This window comes from Chionomys nivalis, chromosome X (genome assembly GCF_950005125.1).
Source record: "Chionomys nivalis chromosome X, mChiNiv1.1, whole genome shotgun sequence".
Lineage (NCBI taxonomy): Eukaryota > Metazoa > Chordata > Mammalia > Rodentia > Cricetidae > Chionomys > Chionomys nivalis.
This window is the reverse complement of record NC_080112.1, coordinates 2,584,461-2,601,156: the sequence shown is the minus strand read 5'-3', so window position 1 is coordinate 2,601,156 and position 16,696 is coordinate 2,584,461. Positions and strand designations below refer to the sequence as shown.

Sequence of the window (16,696 nt, the reverse complement as noted above, 5' to 3'; positions counted from 1 at the left end):
AGTCACAATCAAATCAAAGCAAAACCAAACTCCAACTGTTAACAACTCAGTATCCAGTATCTGGATCCACTCACCATCTTCTGGGGTCCTCCAAAGTGCTTGGGCCGCTTCTCCAGCGCTACCCTCTGCAGCACACGCGGCTTGTCTCCTCAAGGCTCTAGCTGGCTCCATGCTACAGCTGCTGCTGTCCTTGGTGCTCATTTCATGGTACTCGAATCTTCAAAAGTACCAGGGTCTCTAGTTGCAACTGGGCTGCACTTTCACCAACAGCCTCTCCAGGCTCTCTTCAGGGCCTGCAGCCCTGCCTCACAGTGCCAGGCCTTAGCTGTTCTCCATGACATACCACTGCACCTGGGTGACTCTTAGACTACCAAGTTCAGCTGCCAGCATGAGTTACAGCCTTGGCCTCTTCTAGAACACAGCTTCTGTGTGCTGACTCAGAAGAAACACTTCCTACCAGACTTCACCTCAGTGATGCAGCTCTCTTTTTGGAGCTGATTTCTTCAGCCGCAGCTGGTCAGCATCAAGTACCTCAGCAAAACAAAAGTTTCAGTTCAGTACTTCTAGTTCCTTACTAATCAGCCCAGCTAACCAGAACCACAGATTCTCAACTCAGAATATGCAAAAGCCTTTAGAGGAGTCATTAAGGACACACTCTCAAACTTCTCTTGGGAACTTCCCAAGCCAGGCCTCCATTATCCGCGCCCTTCTCAGCATTCTTATTGTCCACGCTACCACAGAATGGCCCACCAAGCTTTGGACACTCAGTGGCTTTTCTAAGCCAGGGTTCCACAGTCCTCCTCAAAACATGGTCAGGTTGGTCACAGCAATACCCACTATCCTGGTACCAGTTTCTGCCCTTATCAGAGTTATTGTAGGGACCAAGCATCAAGACCAAAGCAACTTGGGGAGGAAAGGATTTATTTAGTTCACACTTCCACATCATAGTCCACCACTGAAGGAAGCAGGACAGGGACTCAACCAGGGCAGGGACCTGGAGGCAGGAGCTGATGCAGAGGCCATGGACTGTGCTGCTTACTGGCTTACTGCCCATGACTTGCTCAGTCTGCTTTCTCCAAGACCACCAGCCCAGGATGGAACCACCCACAAAGGGCTGGGCCCTCCCATGTCAATCACCAACTGAAAAAATGCCCTCCAGACATTCCTACAGCCTGATCATTTTCTCAACTGAGGTTCCTGTTTCTCAAATGATTCTACCTTGTGTCACCTTGACATAAAACTAGCCAGCACATTTAGTTTCTGATTTCCTCAGAGTCTGGGCTCCTGGAAGTTCCCATATAAAACCCACACCATGTACAAGAAATACAAAAAACTCATCATTTTTTCCTGCTGGTCAAAGGACCTGAGGGTCCCACTGGCTCATGTTGTGCTCTCTTCTCCGTTACTCTCCCTGCAGTAGCAGCAGCATTGAGGACTCACTGAACCTGGAGAAGAAACCCCCACATGAAGGCACTCCACCCTCCGAGAGGTATGTCTGTTTTCTCTACAGAGGTCTTCCAGTTACCTAAATGAGAGAGCACTAAGGAAGAGCTTCACATGGGTCTTTTCTCTGCTACTTTGAAACTTGTGATCTCTTTGCAGATCACACACAGTGGAACACTGCATAAGGTGGTCCTACCCTAGTCAGGACATCACATCTGCATCAAATGAAGCCTGTAAACCCAGATGAAACGTAGACACAAAAGGCTGCCGAGGAAGGAAATTTCAGTGTCTGAAAGAAAGCCCAAGGAGGCTCTTGACAGCAGGATAGACTCTTCAGAATAGAACCCAATGATTTATTTGATTCAATTGCACATCTGACAGCTACCAAAAGAAAACACAACTACACAAGACATTGTTGTGTAGGGAAAACAAAGTTGTGTCTTCAAGAAGACACAAGGTCTTCTTGGGTGCACAGTGGCCTGGAGCCATGGAACTGAACTAGGAGTATAGCATACCAGATAACAGCAATCATAGGACAATAAGGGCTACTTTTAAATTCTTGGAATAGGAAAGAAAAAAGTCTACATTAGAGAGTGAATCTATTCAAGTTATGGGGGGCAGTTACACGGAGTTACTGGTAAAGCCAAAAATGAATCCTGGGGCTTGACTCCTAACAGGTTATGAATATTTCACCTCTGGCAAATATTCTCACTTATTATGAGATCTGTCTTACTGTGGATTACACTCAGAAGTCACAGTTAGACTAGGGAGAAAGTGGCATGAAGCAGACCCTACCAGTGTACTCCCCTTCACCCCTTCAAACAGGTACAGAGACTTGTAAAGAGGTAAGGTTACAGATGTCCCCTCCATCATATTTGAAGAAAAATCCAGATAACTGAATCCTGAGCAATCACCAATCACTTGATAAGTCACTCATCACATGACTTCATAGTCTGTTACATGCTGCTTAACAAAATACCCAAGGCTGGACATGGGAGAACGCCTTTACTACTGGCATTCAGGAGGCAAAGACAGGGGAATCTCTGTGAAGTTGAGGCCTGCTTGGTCTATACAGCCAGTGTCCATTGCCACAAGTGATTGCTCTGGCTCGAGGCCTTTGGCTTCTGCTACACCTCCGGTAAGGCTCTCACTAGGGCTCCTCTTGGATATCCTCTTCTTGTCCTGTGTCACAGAGATCCTGCTGTTCTGAATCTGTAGATTCATCCCCTTCACATGCTTCAATAGTTCATAGATGGGGTGGATGTTGGGGTGGGCCAACTCAGCCCTGTTTCTGGACCTGGGTGGTAGCTGGGTTAGTCAGCTCGCTGGCTTTCCCTCACCACCACGCAGATGAGCTCGCCAGCACTGCCTTGGCTATCTCAGCCAATGCATCTTGCAGCAAGGAGCAGGGCCATTTCTCCTGCACTCGGGCCCTCAGATTTGAGTCCCCCTCCCTTATATCACCAGGATCAGCTCTACTGTTTTGCTCGGGCAAGGTGCATGCTATAGGGAATATACGGGGGTGGGACCAGCTCTCCTGCTCTCCTGCCCTCAGTACTGGCTCACCTATGACCCCAACAACACGGTCAGCTCAAGTGGGCTGCCCAGACGGGGTGCAGAGCTTGCTCCCCTATGTGCTGTAGCAGATGTAGAGGAGGACTAGTTCTCTTACTGTCTTGACCCCAGCCAGCTCTTTGGTCTGCCACAGGTAGCTCGGGGCAGAGTGGGGAGGGCATCTTTTCCTCACCCATGCTACCACATAGCAGATGAGGGGGAGCAGGGTCAGCTCTTCCACTCTCATGCCCTCAGGGTTGGCTCACCTGCCTCCCTGATCTTAGGCTTAGCTCTAGTGTGCTTCCCAATTGAGGTGCATACCCATAGTGAGGGGTGGGGCCATCTTTCCCGAGGCCAGAGGTGAACTCTTCCCTGAGGGGTAGATAGGTCCCAACTCTTAAAATCTTACCACGTGCCATATTGCTACACTGAGGACAAAGTTTCTAACACATGAATCCTTGGGGGACATACTCAAACCATGTGTAAAGCACAGGAGGCAGATGGGTGAGATGCCAGAAACAAATTTCAGTTATTTAGGAGCAAGTGAAATATCCATTTCCGGTAGCATGACAGATCAAATGCCCTGGAGCTCTAGCTCACCATTGTTCCAATATTAAATTCACAATCTAACATTCCTGATTAATCCTGGACTTGGTTAAAGAACAGGAATTCTCTCCAAGGACAGCCCCGGTCGCTCATGCACAAGCACAGACTCAGAGAACAAGGGAGGGAGAGAGATGCACTGAGGAGAGGATTCTCAAGCAATTCTTAAGTCTAGAGAGTCTGCTAACAGCAAAATGGCAGGGTGTCTTGGGGTTTCTACTGCTGTGAAGAGACACCATGAGTACGGTAACTCTTAGAAAGGAAAACAATTAGTGAGGTGGCTCACAGTTCAGAGTTCACAGTTGTCGTGTTGGCAGGAAGCATGGTGGCATGCAGGCAGACATGGTGCTAGAGAGGTAGCTGAGAGTTCTACATCTGGATCCACAGGCAGCAGGAAGAGGGGGAGACACTTGAGTCTGGTTTGAGCATCTGAGAACTCAAAGCCCACCCCAGTGACACACTTCCTCCAACCAAGCCACAGCTACTCTAACAAGGCCACACCTCCCAACAGTGCCACTCCGTATGGGCCTGTAGGGGCCATTTTCTTTCAAACCACCACATTCCACTGCCTGGCCTCCATAACCTTGTAACACTATCATAATGCAAAATGCATTCAATCTAACTTCAAAAGTCCACATAGTCTATCACAGTCTCAACAATATTTAAAAGTCCTAAGTTCAAAGCCTCTTTTGATAGTCATGTAATCTCTTAATTGTAACCCCCTATAAAATCAAAATAAAAAAGCAGATCACATACTTCCAACATATAATGGCATAGCATATATATAACCATTCCAAAACATAGGGAAGAGAGCATAGTGAGGAAATATTGGACCAAAGCAAGAACAAAAACCATCAGGGCAAACTCCAAACTCTGCCTCTGCATGTCTGATGTCAAAATGTTCTTCAGATCTCCAACTCCTTTCAGCTTTGTTGACTATGACACACTTCTCTCTCTTGGACTGGTTCCACTCCCTGTTAGCAGTTCTGGGCAAGTATCCCATGGCTCTGGCATCTCCAACATCTTGGGGTCTTCAAGGCAATCCAGGCTTCACCTTCACAGCTTCACGCAATGGCCTCTCTGGACCTCCATGCAGGGATACCCCTGACACATGCCTGGCCTCAGAAGCTTTCCTTAGTTGCAGAGGGCGATTCCATAGCCCCTTTCTTCTGTTCTTGACTCTAAAACCAGAACCATGTGGCAGAAGCTGCCAAGTTCTGCTGCTTGCTGGGGCTGGAATATGGCCCCCTCATTCAAATATATTTTCACTGGCTTTCTGTTTTGATGGTTTCCTTCACTGCTTAAGTTTGGCTATCCTGGAACTCAGCTCTATAATCCAGACTGGCTTCCAACTCAGAGATACTCCAGCCTCTACCTCCCGAGTGCTGGCATTAATGGTGTGCACCACCATACCTGGCATAAACTTTCCTTTAATTCCTTTTCACAGTTGGAAGCTTAGCTGGGTGGGGTCTTCCTCTGAGGTCAGCACTCCCTTTATTCCACTTAGTATCAGGCTTTTCTTTAGTCTGTTTACAATTCATGGAGCTCATTTTCTCCATAAACTGCACATTTTGTATATTTCCTTGCTTAGCTTGCTCATTTTCATTATAGAGCTGCATAAAACTGGTCATTAATAGCAACACAACATAGTCAATGCCAGGTTGTTTTAAAATGTCCTCTGCTAAAACTGTTAATACATAATTCTTCACTTTAGCCTCAGGCAGATATTTTGGACTAGGGCAGAAAGCAGCTACATTCTTCACCAAAATATCACAAGAACCATCTCTAGGCCACATACTAATATTCTTCTCTTCTAAAACCTCTTGTGTTTGGTCCCCATGGTTAAAATCACCCTCAGCACCATTGTTTTCCATGTTCCTACTAGTGTGGCCCAGTGTGCCATACTTAAAGCATCCCACTGCTTTCCTAACCCAAAGTACCAAAGTCCAAATTCCTCTGAACCAAAACATGGTCAGGTCTATCACAGCAATACCCCCATCCATGGTACCAACTTCTTAGGTGGATTTTATTGCTGTGAAGAGACACCAAGACCACAGCAACTCTTTTTTTTTTTTTTTCGAGACAGGGTTTCTCTGTGGTTTTGGAGCCTGTCCTGGAACTAGCTCTTGTAGACCAGGCTGGCCTCGAACTCACAGAGATCTGCCTGCCTCTGCCTCTCGAGTGCTGGGATTAAAGGTGTGTGCCGCCGCCACCCGGCCACAGCAACTCTTATAAAGGAAACCATTTAATTAGGACTGGCTTACAGTTTAGAGGTTTGGTCCATTATCATCATGGTGGGACATGGCAGCATGCAGGCAGACATGGTGCTGGAGAAAGATCTATGAGTTTTACATCCAGATCTCTAGGCAGGAGGAAGAGGGAGTGAGGTACCAGACCTGACTTGAGCATCTGAAATCTCAAAGCCTACCTCCAGTGACACACTTCCTCCAATAAAGCCATATCTACTCCTACAAGGCCATACTTCCTAATAGTGTCACTCCCTGTGAGCCTATGTGAGCCATATTTATTCAAACCACCACACAGGGCAAACCATTAATAGTCATGGCAGTGCTGATGACACCCTGGCTCCTGTTGGAATCAGGTCTACAACTCTGGAAGATAGAACTCTTAATTTTAGCCTGTAGGATCAGAGAAAAGAGCCTCTTTCAGCAGTTCCTGTTAGAGATACAAAAGAAAAGAAGGGAGGATTGGAGATGATTCTCAGAAATAAAAGGAACCTTAGAAAAGAGGATACAACTGATCCAGAAGTCAGAATCTTCTAGGGAATTTAGGATGAGCTCTGAGCAGAGTATACAAAGAGGCTAGAGATAGGGTGGCCTTGATAGTAACTGGGAGAAAGGGTGTGCCCCATGGTCCCAGGCATGCAGAAGAGGGCTGTCAGTACTGATTCAGGAGAATAGTTCCAAGTTTGAGAACCAGTTTGGCATAGGTGATATAGTATACAGATTTGGCTACCAGTTATACAACACAGCACAATGGGAAGCTGGGAATACTGGCAAACCTAGGTCTGCCTGCACCAAGCTAGATCTGCTGCATCCTATCAGGGTCTGAGTGCCTGGTTCTTGTTTCTATCTCCTAGAACAACTGAAGGCGCCTGTACTTACTGCAGCCATGAGATTGGAGATTGTCCAAAGATTACCCTTGAACATCTTGGCATCTGCTGCCATGAGTACTGTTTTAAGGTAAGACAGAGGTGTGAATAGTTTTCAGAGCACAGATCTGATGAGAGAGTGTGGATTTCTGCGCATAGCTGTGAACAATCTTAGAGGCTCAACAGAGCACTGAGCTGGTTAGTAACATACTGGAGGCAAAAAGGTGTTCGGGGCAGAGACTGTGTCTCACAGAGGGTCAGTAGTGCAAAGGTCCCAACACAGAAACATGGCTCATTCTAACTGGCATGAATAGAATGGCAAGAATGAGGAGTTATTGGATTAAATTCTCCTAGGGGACAGGTAAACAGATGTCCTTTTCACCCCATATAGAGCACCAAAAATATATGAAAGAAATAATTACATTCAAGTCTAGTTTGGTGAAACAGTTTAATCAGAGTTAATTACAGGAGCATAGGTGAGAGGTGCCTATAGGAACATGGGTAACTCATGACAAAGTTACATGACCAAGAAAAGTACCATCCCCATAGCAACCATTAACTGCTTATATATTCTTGGGGTGAGGTGAGGCCTACGGCATCTAGTCTAATGTGCTTCATATATATTCCAGTGACCCTTTCCTGAGTGCTCCATGAGTCCCACAAGGGAGTGTTATCAGGCCGAATCTTGGGAAGATCTCACATAGGTACTCACAGACACTAAGATTTTAAGATGCAAGTCATGCCTTGCCAGGAGAACAAAGTTTCACAGGGGTTTTATCCCTCCCTCTGATCCCTACATTTTTCCATACCCTCTTCTGTGATGTTCTCTGGGTCTTGGAAGGGGGTGATACAGATACATGATTATTTTCTCCCAATTGGGGCTAAGCAACAGTCGTATCACTCAGCACTGAGACCAGTTAGAAATCTACAGCAACCACCTCTCACTGAGAAGAGACGCTTCCCTGATGAAATTAACAGCAGCAATAATCTGTGGCTATGAACCAATGTCTGTTTAACAAAAGAAAAGCAGTACTTTTCACACTAGGACCTATGCACTCCCCAGCCAGTGCCTTTGACAAGGCTTACAGTATGAAATGTGAATTACCTTCCATGGGGCTGGCCTTAAATCCAACTGGAATGTTCTTGGTTATAGCAGTGCACATATCTCATGTATCAATAGTAGAGCATGCAGGATTGTCATCCAGGTACGACTATTGGTGACAGTTCTCCCTCAGCAGCCTGCATAGATAGCATCTGAGCCAGGACATCACACTCATTTACTAAGGCAAAGGCAGTTGTTTAACCACTGGGCCTATGGCTTCCTTTCTAGTGATATTTCATCTGTATTTTAATAAATAAAGTTTGCCTGAAGGTCAGAAAAGCAAAGCAGCCAGCTACTGGCTTTTACCTCTACCTCAATTTGAAATGGTGATCCTGCCTTTAGGAATCTCAGAATGAGACTGTGTCTGAGAGCTGCCTCCTCCTGTCTTATAATATTCCCTAGTTCTGGGATTAGAGGCGTGCACCACTACCACCCAGTTTCTATGACAACTGGTATGTCTACTGGGAGTAAAGGTGTGTGTTACCACTGCCTAGTCTGTAAGACTGACCAGTGTGGCTGTTTTACTCTCTGATTTTAAGCCAAGCTTTATTTATTAAAATACAAATAAAATATCAATACATTCCTTAGCAGCACAGGTTTTGTTTAAGTTCCTTGAACCAGATGTGAATTTCTCCTTGTGAATCAGAAAGGTGGTTCTATCCATAAGCACATTTTAGTAAAAGTAGCCTTTATAAATGGTGCACCTAGTTGCAAAAAGAAGGTAGAATGTTTATATCCCTGTCTCTTTAAGATATGAGAAAGGCTTAGTAATAGAAAAATATCAAAAGATGAATTTTGTCATATAGACATAATATCTTTTTCTCTTTTAACAAACTAAATAGCTGAGGGAGAGGAGATGCATTTACTGATGAAAATGTTTTCCTTAATGTTACTTTAAATTTATCTGTTGTGAGCTTACCAGTTATAGAAGTCAGCCCCCTTTTTAGATCATCATAGGGGATGCGAGCTAGCAGTAGCCCCCTATCTAAACTATTAGCCTAACAAAAGTGGAAGAGACAGGGAAGACAGAAAGAGTACTTTTAAGACTTGAGATTAAGAGTACATATGCAAATAGTTATTGAAATTACCTGGACGAGTGAGAAGGAAACAGAGGGACGGCAGGGGTGGGGGTTGGGGGAGCAAGACAGGAAGAGAAGAGAGAGGAGAAAGGGGTCTAAGAAAGAAGCTGCAGATCAAGAGGCTAAGAGAGAAACCAGGAGCCAAGAGAACCAAAAGCATGTAGCCAAAATGGCTGAATTTTTTAAGAAAAGAGAAGCTGGTGTGTGTGTGTGTGTGTGTGTGTGTGTGTCTGTCTGTCTGTCTGTCTGTGAAGCAAAGCTCAAACTACAGAGGTTCTGGGTAGGGGATGGGGGACAGAAGTTCTGAGAAAAGCCTGAGAGAACTCTGTCACAGGTACTGGGAAAGCCTGGCAGCTTCTGCATTGATATGTTAATAGGGACCTCATTCATTTGGCCAGGGTTTCTTTGATATCTAACACTTAGCAGACTGAGGTGTTCCCTAAGCTTTAGGGACTTCACCTCAGACCAAACTGGGATTTGTGGCTTCAACATGGAAAGGAATTTTAGGACTAGCTCATATAATAAAGATATTTTAGTACAGTCTTAATCATGAAGATCAAAAGAAAAACTATGCCGGTGTGAGTCTAGCTTCCTGAGTGAAAGTGATCTTTACACATGGAATTTTTAATATCTTAACACAGGCCACTTCCCTTCCCTTTGGTATAGAATCTCAGTGTTAGGAGATAAAGAATGAACAGGCAAAGTTAGAGAAAGAGATGAACATAGACAGTTATCTCAAAGTATATGTGTAATTTTGATATAAACTCTAATTTTTTAGATTAAACCCAGTTTTTCTTTAATAGTTGCTTTTGTTTGCTTGGTCAGTACAAAGTATATTGTTTACCTTGACTGGTGGACTTCTATGAACAGTACCAGAAGAGTTGGTTTGAGGTCATATGCTTAATGATAGACCATTTACATAAAGTACAGCAAAATTATAGGGAACCGAAGACCTAGGCTACTCTTGAATACTTGTGGTTACACGGCACTGACCATTCACAAGGGAGAATGCAATTGAAGTAGGCAAGAACTCCAGAGAAGCTTTGTGAGGGAAGATGACTAGGAGTTAGAGGGGAAGGAAAGTGAGTTGTAAAGTAGCAAGGAGGAGGCAACTGCCATGTGTACCTCTGACTGGCACATAGGGAGAAGTACTGTCAGGTAAGTTCTAAGCTGGTTCAAGCAGGAATCCCATACTGTGTGACAAAGCTGGAGTTGGGGCAGGAAGCTGCTGTGCTTAGGGGATCCTTGGAAGGTGAGCAGAATGACCAAGAGTTGTAGGGAGGCCACTTAGCCCAGAAATAATCACACAGAAACTGTATTACATAAATTACTGCTTAGTCCATTATCTCTAGCTTTTGATTGACTCTTAATCCTTATTTAACCCATCTCCATTAATTTGTGCATCACCATGAGGTCATGGCTACAGGAAAGTTTCAGCACATCTATCTCCAGCAGCACCATGGCTTCTCCGAACTCCACCTCCTTTCTCCCAGCATTCAGCTTAGTTCCCCCACCCGCCCTGCCTAGCTCTGTTCCCCTATAGCTCTGCTATAGGCTGAAAGCAGTTCCTTTATTTATCAATGGTAATCACAGCATACAGAGGGAAATCACACATAAACCAAGAGTTGTAGCCCATGGGCCTTAAATGCTGGATTAGGGAAGCATTCTCTTTGTTGTGTGGTGTATCTATATGTAGGTGTTCATGTATCTTTACATGTTCATGTATCTTTAGGGTCATGGTATTCTTGTGGAGATCAGAGGACAGTTTGGGTGTTGGGCCTCACTTTCCACCTAGTTTGAAATGGTCTCTTTTCTGCTAGTGTATGCAAGTGTAGCTGGCCTACGAGTTTCTAGGGAGTCACGTCTCTTCCTCCCATCTCACTCTAGGAGTGTTGAAATTACAGGTGCATGCTATCACATCTAGATTTATATGGGTCCTAAGGGTCCAAATTCAGGTTCCGATGCTTACATGGCAAGTGCTTTACCCACGGAGCCATCTCCCTAGTCCAGCATTATTCTTCTAAGGGCACAGAGTTGCTCAGCAGCAGCAGCAGCCTGTTCACTTATAGGTTGTGTGTGACAAGGGAGCTAGAGGGCTCTCAGACATATTTTTCTCAGTACTGGGGATTAAACCTAGGATTTTACATGTGTTCTTTTTTTTCTTTTTCTATTGATTTTTATTGAGCTCTATATTTTTCTCTGCTCCCTTCCCTGCCTCTCCCCTCCCCTTTCAATCTTCCCCCAAGGTCCCCATGCTTCCAATTTACTCAGGAGATCTTGTCTTTTTCTACTTTCTACTTCCCATGTAGATTAGATCTATGCAAGTCTCTCTTAGTGTCCGCATTGTTGTCTTAAGTTCTCTGGGATTGTGGTTTGTAGGCTGGTTTTCTTTGCCTTATGTTAAAAAACACCTATGAGTGAGTACATGTGACAATTGTCTTTCTGTGTCTGGGTTACCTCACTCAAAATAATGTTTTCTAGCTCCATTCATTTTCCTGCAAAATTCAAGATGTCGTTATTTTTTTTCTGCTGTGTAGTACTCCATTGTGTAAATGTACCACATTTTCCTCATCCATTCTTCGATCAAGGGGCATTTAGGTTGTTTCCAGGTTCTGGCTATAACAAAGCTGCTATGAACATAGTTGAGCACATGTCCTTGTGGCATGATTGAGCATCCTTGCGATATATACCCAAAAGTGGTATTACTAGGTCTTGAGGAAGGTTGTTTCCTAATTTTCTGAGAAATCGCCACACTGACATCCAAAGAGGTTGTACCAGCTTGCATTCCCACCAGCAATGCAGAAGTGTTTCCTTTACCCCACAACCTCTCCAGCATAAGTTGTCATCAGTGTTTTTGATCTTGGCCATTCTTACAGGTGTAAGATGGAATCTCAAGTTGTTTTGATTTGCATTTCTCTGATGACTAAGGATGTTGAACATTTCCTTAAGTGTCTTTCAGCCATTTTAGATTCCTCTGTTGAGAGTTCTCTGTTTATGTCTGTACTCCATTTTTTTATTGGATTATGTGATCTTTTGGTGTCCAATTTCTTCAGTTCTTTGTATAATTTGGAGATCAGACCTCTTACATGTGTTCTATTAGTGCTTTGTTACTAAGTTCTATCATTGGCACTACCCAGCTGCTTTTAACTGTCCCAGGAAAAGTGATCACACTGGTTAGGGTCATTTGTATACATTTTTCTGCATGCCCAGAAGTGACCCCTAAATGTATCATCATCATTCTAAGTCCATGCTCCAGTTTGGCACACACTAACTAAAAGAATAGAAGCATTATACAGGAAACAGAAGCACACTTGATTTACATTGAGGAATACTCTGCCAGGAGAAAGTAGCCAGGGTGCCATCAGAAGGGTGCATGGCGAGAATGAGCAATGGGACTTGGAGTTATCTAAAGGCTGTCCTCTCCTTCCCAGCACCTCTGACTGCTTGAAGCTAGAAGCCCCAGGCTGGAGACACTAAGAGTTCTGGAAAACCAGGCACTTTCTGGTCTCCTTTTACTCAACTCTCAGTGCCAGGAAGTCCTGCTACTGACATTCCTGAGGACATAGGTTTGTGGGAGGAACTGGACTACTAAAACATCCTTTTCTCTTCTGTGGGACACTATACTATCACCTTCCTCAGGACCTTAAGCTTCACATCCTCCAGCCTCTCCCAATCTTATAAAGAAATAGGAGCTGGAAAAGTTTCAGTAACTTTCCATTTCACTTACTCAAGTGTAACACCCGATTCTGTGTTACACCCTCGGTACAGTTCACCGCCACTGTACCATATGCGAGTCAGGCAAGGGCCTGGAGATTGAAAGAACACACAAAGAGACCAGGGTCATACGAAAGGAGATCAGCCGAATGCTGTTTATTCAGACTTGGGGAAGTCCTTAAGTACCTAAGGGCTGCACAAGGACCTCCACCCAGGCAGGTGGAAAATTACCATACCAACAAAGGAGTCAATGCCCTACAGCTAATCACCGTGGGGGGGGGGGGCAGGAAGAGCACAGGAACAAACAGGATGCTTAGTTAGCTGACCAGAAACTGTCCTCGAGATGCACCCAGGAACAAGGGCAGACCCCGGTCCCTACACTCACGATTTTAACCTGGGCTGCCAGGCAGTGGTGGCGCAGGCCTTTAATCCCAGCATTCAGGAAGCAGAGGCCGGTCTGGTCTACAGAGCAAGTTCCAGGACAGGCTCCAAAGCTACACAAAGAAGCCCTATCTTGAAAAACAAAAATATTTCTAACCTTGGCTGAATTGTGAAACCCTAACCAGGGTGTGCGTGTGGAGGCCAGACTGGATGCTTTCCTCAGTTCTGTTTTATTTGAGAGCAGGAACAGTGAACTTGGAGTGATCAAAGCCCCAGGACTCCTCCTGTAACTGGCACCTAGACTCTGGGGTTATGGGTTCATGCCTCTGCACCCAGCTTGTATGAGTTCTGGAAATGAAATCTACAGCAAGTGCTTTACTGAGCTCCCCAGTCCTTACTAGCTTACTTTTGCTGTTTTCTTGTTTTCTAGATCAGAGTTTCTATCTATGTTTGCAATGTCTTATTATCTCCTTGAAGTCCAGGATGTGCCATCTGCTCATAGCATCTGCTTTGAGTCCTGACCTCCACTTTGCTTTCTCTGCTAGTGTGGAATTTGCAGTAAACCAATGGGTGATCTCCTAGATCAGATCTTCATTCACCGTGACACCATCCACTGTGGGAAATGCTATGAGAAGCTCTTCTAGGTGAGTGCCATAAGCCCATACGATAAGCAGCTAAGTCTCCCATTAGACTAAAGGAACAAAAGTTCGCCCTGGTTTGGACCTGGGTTTTAGTTCAGGACCCTGATATGCTTCCATCAGCTAATCAGAGAATCCTAAGTCTTGTTCTGTGACCTATTCTACTTTGAGATCTTAGGCAATGTGGACAAAACCCCTCCCTAGGGTCCCTTTCCAAGTTGCTAGAATCATAGTATCTTCCTTTAAAGAAATACCTCTTCCATCCAGAACCTCAGCGGATTCCTCTAACCCTGGGACACCTGGGCCTATTTTGTGACAAAGAAATTAAGATGTAGGTGGACAATGGTTCTGGACAAACACCTAGTTGGTTGGTGTGATAGAATCTGGACCTCATCCCAAGTCTCAGATTCTAGTACTGTGTTCTCTGCACATTATGTCATTTGCATAGCTTTAGATTTAGACTTAGTAACAAAGATGTTGAATAAAGCAGCCTTTGGGCCATTAGCAAGTGGGATTGTCCCAAGTGTCTGAACACAGCATATTTTCCCTCTCTAGCTACACGAAGGTTGCCTTCCCTCTAAGAAATGCCTTTGTGTTGGACTCAGGCTGACATTCACTGTAACAGTTACTCACCCCAAGGACCCGGGTGATCAGGTATTAGATGCTTACTTTATCTCATTGCTGTTTCCTTTTGGCTCCTCCAGGCTGAACAGAAGCTGATGAGTCCCAGATGCATTTGGCTGTTTAGTCTCCCCCACCTGGTTTCACTGTACTTATGCCCACCTTGTACTGAAGTAACACATCTACTGTCGTTATCTCAATGATGTTATAATTACACATGTATGGCCTCTTATACCTTAGAAATGCAAATCCGTTCAGAGAAACCCTGTCTCGAAAAAAACCAAAAAAAAAAAAAATGCAAATCCGTATCTCAATTGCTCCCAGGATAAAGGACTCCACTTTGACTTCCCTAAGATATGTTGGCTATTGAGTGCAATGACCTGGTATCTTAGACATGAGCACAAGTGTAGGTATCAGTGTATGCAGACTTTTGGAGGCTTCTGAGGGGCCAAACCAAATGCTGTTGACGATCCCTGGTAGGGAAATTATAGGCATTGAAATGCTAAGGGCTGGAAATAGGCTAAGGTTTAGCTTGTCTATTCACTGTATGTGAGTGTGTATTTTAATTTCTCATACAATTTTTAAAGTAGTTGTCTTTGAATTATGTAGCAGATTTAAATTACCTCCTCCCAGTCTCTGAGTTTTTCCAGTCAGGTATGTCAGTACATATTGGAAAGTTTACCCTGGTTTAAATTTGATAGGATACAATATTAGGAGGCTTCTAACAAAAGGGATCTGTGTCTGTTTGAATTTTGACAGCTAGTTCAAGTCTTTACCCCCAGTATCCTTCTTCCTGGACTTTACATAGAAATTCTCTGAACTGCCTCGGGTGTGTACATCTCAAGACTGAAGAAAAGAGATAAGGTTTCTTGAGACCTCACCACACACCAGGCTTCACCACAAAGCACTGGCTTCTAAACTTTGTAATAGTCTCTCAGATTCTCATCTTAGAAATAAAGAGAATTGGGAAGAATCCAGTAGAAACAATGTTGTCTCTCTCTGGAGCCCATACTTTCTCCAGTAGGGACACTGGCCAGGCACTGTGTGGAGGGTCCCGATACCTACCTGACACCCTGCCCTGAGACATACTCTTAGAAATGGCAAGTGTGAAATTCACTCGTCTCCCTCCTTGAAGCATCACAATAATGTAATCGCCATCCAGTGGATGGTGCAGTTGCAGTAGTGACTTGTTTTCTGGTCTTGACTGTTTCAAGCCAACATCAACTTCTAGGTCCCCAGGTACTCAAAGCGCTAAAAGCTGATGCCTGGCAGAGCAAGGCAGGTTCATCCCTGCAGTTTGCTCACAGACTGCTCTGATTCAGCTTCACTCTGCAGCATTAAAGTAAGATCCTTGAAAGCAATAATAGCCCTCAAGATTTGGGGATACAAAATTGAGTCCTCTTCATTTGATTTACTTATAAAATAGCTCTTCTCTTTCTTCAGATTCTGAGTCCCAATCACATTTAAGCATGGACTTGTTCTTCCTATCAAGTTATCAGAGAACATTCTATTTATTTGTGTATTTATCTGCTGCATGTACTCTGAAGGGGAGAAAGAATACAGTATGTCACATCCCCACACTAATTATCAACTAGTCTTTCTCAAGTCCATCTCTAGCACGGAACTTGGCAGATGGTGGGCAGTAACATATGGGTGCCAAATGAATTAGTAAAAGTCTCCCCTTTGGTTAGAAGTGTTACTTGGGAATCTCCTTGCAGGCCTCAAAGATGGGATCCAAAGTAAAGAGGCCATGGTGGAATGGTTTCTCCATCTTAAAGGTGTACTCTATCATTTAAGCAGTTTCAGAAATATGGAAAATACTCAAAGACAGCTTGCAATGTTTTAGTATTGATTTGAATTCAAAATAGCCCTTTTCTCTCAAAAAATTCTGCAATTAAGAGGGTTGGTTTTTCATTATTTTCTTTTTAATTGCTTAGTTTCTAGTTATATTTGCTTAATCCACATTAATGTATGCAAATTATAATAAATGTTAAGATATTACACATCAGTATGATTTCCTTTTTAAAAATTTTTTGTGTGTTTGTGTGCACTTAAGTATAACTTGGTGATTTTAGGCCTGTGGTTTACCAGAATCCATTCTTGCTACAAAAGCAAGCTGGATACGGTCATGCCTGTAATGCTGCTGCTCAGGAGATTGAGACACAATGATTACCAAAAGTTTGGGGAGAGCAAGTTACTCTTGAGTTGGAGGAGGTAAACCTTGGAGCTGTAAGCCTAAAGGAAGAGAAAGGATTGCTGACTTATTAATAAATATTTCCTGAGTGCCCACCATAGATGCTACTGGGCCATGAGAGAGTGATGCATAAAATCTATGAAAATGAAACCAGGGTTGAGGGGGAGCAGAAGCCACCAACCTTATAAAACACTGGTTCACAAGCTCTACACATGAGAGTCACACTCATTCAGTAACACGTTTATTTACATCCAT

At 44.1% G+C, this 16,696-nt stretch overlaps 1 protein-coding gene across 5 annotated transcripts in view; it reads left to right on the top strand.

Annotated features, from left to right (window-relative positions):
* Znf185 (zinc finger protein 185 with LIM domain) overlaps positions 1–16,243 on the top strand; it is a 55,724-nt gene extending 39,481 nt beyond the window's left edge. For all 5 annotated transcript variants that reach the window (XM_057760545.1, XM_057760547.1, XM_057760549.1 and 2 more), the window contains 4 exons: positions 1,418–1,489; positions 6,701–6,803; positions 13,534–13,632; positions 14,331–16,243. In XM_057760545.1, the coding sequence (XP_057616528.1) occupies positions 1,418–1,489; positions 6,701–6,803; positions 13,534–13,632 (274 nt within the window). In that variant the 3' untranslated portion in view covers positions 14,331–16,243. The remainder of the gene's footprint in view (positions 1–1,417; positions 1,490–6,700; positions 6,804–13,533; positions 13,633–14,330) is intronic.
* The last annotated feature ends 453 nt before the right edge of the window (positions 16,244–16,696 follow it).